The sequence below is a fragment of the Branchiostoma floridae genome, chromosome 16, assembly GCF_000003815.2.
Source record: "Branchiostoma floridae strain S238N-H82 chromosome 16, Bfl_VNyyK, whole genome shotgun sequence".
Classification (NCBI taxonomy): domain Eukaryota; kingdom Metazoa; phylum Chordata; class Leptocardii; order Amphioxiformes; family Branchiostomatidae; genus Branchiostoma; species Branchiostoma floridae.
The window spans coordinates 1,709,733-1,716,115 of record NC_049994.1 but is presented as its reverse complement, the minus strand read 5'-3'; the positions used below and the strand labels follow the sequence as shown (position 1 = coordinate 1,716,115).

At 41.5% G+C, this 6,383-nt stretch overlaps 1 protein-coding gene across 1 annotated transcript; it reads right to left on the bottom strand.

Annotated features, from left to right (window-relative positions):
• Positions 1–1,847: 1,847 nt before the first annotated feature.
• On the bottom strand, positions 1,848–3,506 carry LOC118403888. The gene is made up of 2 exons (XM_035802741.1): positions 3,384–3,506; positions 1,848–3,037 (listed from the first exon to the last, which is right to left on the bottom strand). Exons 1-2 carry the CDS (start codon positions 3,494–3,496, stop codon positions 2,458–2,460), a joined length of 693 nt encoding a protein of 230 aa, XP_035658634.1. The 5' UTR covers positions 3,497–3,506; the 3' UTR covers positions 1,848–2,457.
• Between the last annotated feature and the right edge of the window lie 2,877 nt (positions 3,507–6,383).

Sequence of the window (6,383 nt, the reverse complement as noted above, 5' to 3'; positions counted from 1 at the left end):
CTATGCTTGGTTATGTAGACCTATAAATAACTTACGCTGGTCCCAACGTTGATTGGCCAATAATTTGCCATTTATAGAAATTTAAAAGAATTATAGAACATTCAAATTAATTATGCAAATTAGGATCGAAGTTGCATAATTGGTATCTGCTAATGTTCCACCAGCCACAAACTACATATACTACAGGTATTTAAGTCCGATAATGGAAAACACTACACATAGATTCCCCCCATTGATTATGCAAATTAAGTGCCAGTTTGCATAATTTGCACTTTACGATGTACATCTCAAAGTTACATGTCAAAGCTACCTACATACCAAATATCATCTAGATTTGTCGTTCCCTTGTTCAGTTATCTTTTTTAAAAGAGATGAAATTGACCAAATAGGGACAAATACGTTATTATTGTTGTTTTTTTGTTTTGTTTTTTTGTCAGGCTTTTGCACGCTGTATATCCAGCTAACAGACAGTTCACTCCTAGGCCAATTAACTCCTACTAGACTTTTATTCCTAAATTAGCCAAAGTCCCCTATTACTATTCGGCCAGGCGGGAGTCTGGTAGAGACTAGCTTGTATGACGGGATCTTTTACCCGGTTCCCACATCATCGGGGTATGGACCACTGCGGCTGTGGGTTGGCTTATCACTGAGGTAAAGACGGACATGTGGTGTTTGAAATGAAACAGGATTGTCCGTGTAAGTGTTTGTCCGGTGAAACGGTGTGTCCAGGAGATTCACGCTATGTAAATGTGCCGAGAAACTTCTGAACTAGCGCAGTCCGGATGATCAAGTTAAGAAAACTCGGTTTCGGTGCACGTTCAGAAGTATTAATCTTTATTCATACTTGAGAACATCTTTAGAAATTATCTAATGATTTACAAATATTAACAATAACTGAGCATGAAACACTAAGCAAAGCCTAACCAGACAAGCCAGCAGGAATGCCCACTGTAACAGTATGTATAAATGCTGTTATGCTACACTGTAGATGGTAACAATTGTGTTTGCAACAGCGGTTTTAGCTCTATATTTACTCGTTAATTATAGCACAGTTGAAGTACCAGAATCAAATTCCAAACACAGCGTAGGTCAAAAGCAAAGGCTAACTATCTTACCATTATATAGAATAAGATCGTAAAATCGCATTCTTAAGAGCAATTATGCATGTATGTAAGGATCACCAATGGTGACAGTTAATGTTTATGATATTTACAATATCTTGATATTGACAGTTGGCTATAATGTTTCAAACACATGTAACATTTGGTAACATTAAACCTAGCCGTAGTAAACAGACTTCATGATTTTTGTAATTATTCCGGTTGCAGGAATAACATTTTCTGCCCTGTTCACATCACCATGTACACTTCTAGAGTAAGATAAATAGTATTGGTCAGTGACAAATGGTGGCGCGAAACCACGTTCTTAAGCTCATATGTAAGAGAAGTTGATTAGGTATAGGAAACTGCTTCATGCATGTCTTACAAATATCTTACAATAAATAGCAACAACGTAACAAATAGCAAATGGCATAAAATATAAGCTCATGATACATAACGCCTGAAAATGTCAATCACATTAGACTAATCTCTCAAAATTAAAGCAAAGATCCGTCCTAAATCCAACGGTCTTTTTCTTAATACAATAATGATTTACAAAATCTTCCATGGTCCGAATGAGTGAGACCCTGCTTAAAGAAACGCCATACTTCGAACAACTTTTGGGCCTAAAATTCGCTCCTGATCTTAGATGGAATTGTTACATTCAATGTGTTGCCAAGGAAGATGGGGGACTGGTGGATTTGGATTTGACTCCTTCTGCCATCCTGTATCTTTTCAAGAGTCAAATAAGGCCCCAAATTGGATACTGTTATCACATCTGGGCTGCAGCTTCCCAGAACTCCCTGACCTGTCTCAACAGAGAACAGACCACTTACGGAATCTTGTTGGGAGTGACCTTATAACCCCTGTCTCAAAGGCGTAATGTAGCAAGTCTGGCGTTACTCTATCTCTACTTCCACGGCAAATAATCAGCAAAACTTCACTTCCTTGTGCCTCCACAACGAGCTTTCTCTGCAAGAACACATTTTGCCACTTCCATTGAAGCAAAGCATCTTTTTTCTTCCATAATCCACCTATTAGGAGGAACTTTAACGCTGACAGCCTCTTTCCTAGAACAACATCGTTATGGAACAAGCTTTTACGGAATTGCTTCCCCGAGAGGTACAATCTAAAATGCAAGGGTAAGCAAACATCTGACCTCAGAATCCAGTATCGTAACCCAAAACGTATGATTGGAGCCTGGTATTGTGGTGAATCTTAAGTAAATAAGTAAATGTACATCAGTAATTATGCTGCAAGTACAGAACTGCTATGTAGCATAGAACATGCAGACGGTCTTACATAAGATTTATTCTATTTACACATGATCATTTCCCTTCGAGCATGCTGATACTCTTCACCTGCTCAGATACATGGTCATCGGAATGGCTGCCACGATGCTGATGACGTACATGAAAAGGCACAGCCTGTCCAGGACCTTCGCCAGCAGGGTGTAATCAGACACTTCCTCCTCGTTCTTTACTGCCTTGGTCAGCTCCTCCAACTTGCTCTTTATGTCAGCCATCCCCCCTGTCAGCTCGTTCTTTACGTCGGTCATCCCCCCTGTCAGCTCGTTCTTCATCTCGGTCATTCGGCCGGTCAGCTCGTTCTTCATCTCTGCTAGCTCCCCGGCCATCCTTTCCGTCCCGATTTTCACCGCCTTGGTCAGCTCCTCGGTTCCTCTCTTCACCGCCATGGTCAGCTCATCCAGTCTGGAGAAGCCCGGAGAACCTGGCTTAGAGGTCTGGCTGGACATCTCGGGGTGTCCACCGCTCCGAAACCAAATTTCAGCGCCTCTTTCTCTATCCTCCGCGGACATGTCTTCAAAGGCGGTGTTGGTAATCTCTACGGCAGGCTGGTTGGTCAGGGTCTCCTCGCCGATACCGGTGCCCATGTTGGCTTGTTTCTCCTCGGTGAGATCTCCCAGAAGTAACATCCTTTACAAAAGATATAAGATATAAAATTATGATGCCTTTCACGATTCAAGTGTCTTCAAAGCAACATCATGAAACTTGTACGCCTACGATCTGCCGTTGATCGAAAAGAAAGCTGCAATTCTAAAGTAAGCTTAATGGAGGCCTAGTACTGCAGTATAATTACTTATTATCAAATATTCCCCAAACTTTCTCAGTGTTTCCTAAGACACATTGCGTCATTCTACCCTATGTTTATACGTTGTTAACTGCAATCAATAATAACGACCATTGAAACCCCAAGAATAGAGTAAATAAATACGGGCGCATCATCTCATGGACATCAATGGTATAGAAATGACTCCAGTACCTTGCCATGTAGTGGAGAAAGATATCCTTCGCCAGCGGAGACAGGCTCCCCTCTTTTCCGTGGATGTAGATGACGGCCATGGTGATGAAGAGGAACAGTCCCATAATGCCCATGCACACGATGATAAGAGTGGCTGTGAAATTTCAGATAATGAAATATAACAATTCACAGAACTCATAAGAAATTAAATTTCTAAGGGGAAACATTTGTTAAGAATAGTATTCAATAAAGGATAGAAACGTCATGTTTAAACATTATCATATAATTATCATACAAATGTTTGTACTCACCAAAAAATGGCAGAGCCCCCTTGACAGGAAGTACCTCCGTGACAAACACGAGAGACACGACCATGGAGAGTTGAATGGTCACTCCGAAGGCGATCCGGTCTCCCTTGTCTATGGGCATGATGAAGGTGATGGTCATCAGTACAATCAGGATGATGCAGGGTCCAACAGTGGTGGCGATGTGGAACGTGGGGATCCTCGACAGTTGTAGAGAAAAGCACGCTTCTCTCTTGTCTTTTGCGAATATCTTGTCCCTTCGATACCATTCTCCCTCCGGTGATACAGGGAATGATGTGTTACAAGGGTGGCTTTCCACGTGTGTAGAGCTCCTCCCATGGCATTCTGTAGTTAACATATCATTTCTATATATTAGTTTAGTGCTGACACGCTTAACTAAAACGCATTACTAACAGGATAGTATGTACGAGACATTGGCATCATTAGAATATTTGCTCCATCCAGAATTGTCATTGAAAGGTCTATCATATTAGGAATACGTAGATAGAAATAGATCATATTCATTTCAAATATCCTAAAACCTTACGTATGGTTTGCTCAATCGCTGAGGTTGATGAAAAACAGACGTGGCAATCCATGGTGTCTGCAGGGAAGAAGAAGGGGTCAGCATCACACACGGTGGTGGTCAGGGTTTCCACTCTCCACTCTACCAGCCCACTGCTGCTGACTCGGACCGGCACGTCGTTTGGTAGGCCTTGGTGGAGGGGGTTAGCACTGGAAGGTAGCCAACAGATTCTTGTAGCTTGATATGCTTGATACGGATGAAAGATGTGGTACGCTAGTCAAGTGTGTTTTCGTATTGTGTAGCGCTTTGTGTTTTGGAACAGCGTCGAATGTCGAAACCTCCTGTGCCAGGCAGAACATGCATGTGTCTATTCATTCATTCATTTAGTAGAAGGCAAATTTTACTAATGCCGTCATTTATCTGGTGGAAGAAAATTACCACTTACTTTCTCTTTAGAGTAAATGCGGGAGTCCAAATATCCCTGCCAGGAACGCTGAAAGACTCGATGCCACCGTAATACTTTGAGTTCCATTTCAGACGAATGTCGGACCATGTCTAAGAAAAAAATTCCACGTGACATTATAACAATTGATCACTACTTACAATATAAAAGAACGTAACTGAAACACTTTCCTGATACAAAGTCAAAAGCTTGACTAAATCAAACTTTTAGCAGCTCTTCCACTGGTCAGGCCGCTAGAACATTCGCCAGCAGAATTGGATTCTGTAGGTTTGTTCATTTGTACTAACACTTTGAAAGAATTATCAGACTGTGAAGTGTCCATGGGTGTGGTGACTGGCCTTTACAGTGGTAGAGAATCGTGAGCTGCTATATAGACTGATTTTAAAAAAATGTGTTAAAGAATACTGAACTCATATTTCTCTTTTTTTAATCAGTCACACTAGAGCAAGATTCAGCCGGAATGCCGTCAGAATGAAAATTCTTTTTTATTCCTGGCAATTCCTGGCAATTCGTACTGTGTTTCAGAACTTCTCACTGAATTCCAGATATAGGTCCCCGTTCTTTTGGCTGGCCTGAAAGTTTTTGACATGTTAAAAACTGTCGAGGTGCATTCGAAGTGGAGAAGCATCGAATGGCATTCAAAGTGTATTCTAACTATTCTAACTGTAGTATGACCGCATTCTACGGTATTCCAACATTACTCGAAACATTCTTATCTTATTCGATGGAGAACCGAAACGGCAAGCCACTTCGAATCCTGCCAGAATGTGACCAAAAGAATATCTGAAAAGCAGTGAGAATTTCTAGAATACACTACGAATTCACAGGAACAGACAAGAATTATCATTCTGACGGCATGTTTTGCTCATTTCTTCTCGTGTGAAGGAGATAAAAGGCCCAATTGGAATTCCCACCCGAAAGGCTCCGAATGTGGCACGGATTTTGCAAATACTTCTGCTTGATTCCTGCTGTTTCTGTGTGCAGGCCCTCTTAGTATTAGAAATGGACGGTCAAATACCGCTGACACAATCACCACAGACAGCGATAAATTGTTAAACCGGTGTGACAGCGATCTCGCCCCCCCCCCCAGCGATCTCGGGGGGCGAGATCACTAGCGTTTTCGCCCCCCTTTAGCGTCCCCCCCCCCCAAGAGCAGCTGGTTACTACATATTACAGGTGCGCTACCTGGTACTATACTGCACCTGGGGAGTAACGTATATGGTGTGTTACCTGGTACCTATATGGCACCTTATTACCGTACCGTAAGATGTCATACCTCGAAAGTCGATACTATATTGTTCGGTGCAAACATGACATTGAAATGAAAAAGACAATTTTTGCAGCTGAGGTGGCATAAAAACAGTGCTACTGCGAACGTATAAATCAACACCGCCTATGGTACGGAATACGTCAGCTATATGTTTTCAATTTGTCACAGTGTTTTCTTTCTTGTGCTGGAAACATTTCCAAAGTACTAACAAAAACACACGTGAATAATAGTTTCTCATTATAAACAATATCTACGCGCAAGTTGATATAGCTGTTGCTAAATGCTACACAAACACTGGTAAAGTACCAGTCTTAAGAAACACGGGTAAATGCATCAGTTCCTAAATACTAGAAAAAACAGGCATGTTGGAGGTGAAGATATCCCTTGGCCAGGTGCATATACCAAAATGTGCGTTATTCTAATTAATACCTAATATCTGCATAATCAATAAAGACAT

Excerpts from the sequence above, each read along its gene's own strand:
- LOC118403888 (XM_035802741.1), bottom strand. The coding sequence starts at position 3,496 with ATGGGCATTATGGGACTGTTCCTCTTCATCACCATGGCCGTCATCTAC. Across the intron at positions 3,038-3,383 it reads TTTCTCCACTACATGGCAAG|GATGTTACTTCTGGGAGATC; the intron begins GTACTGGAGTCA and ends TCTTTTGTAAAG.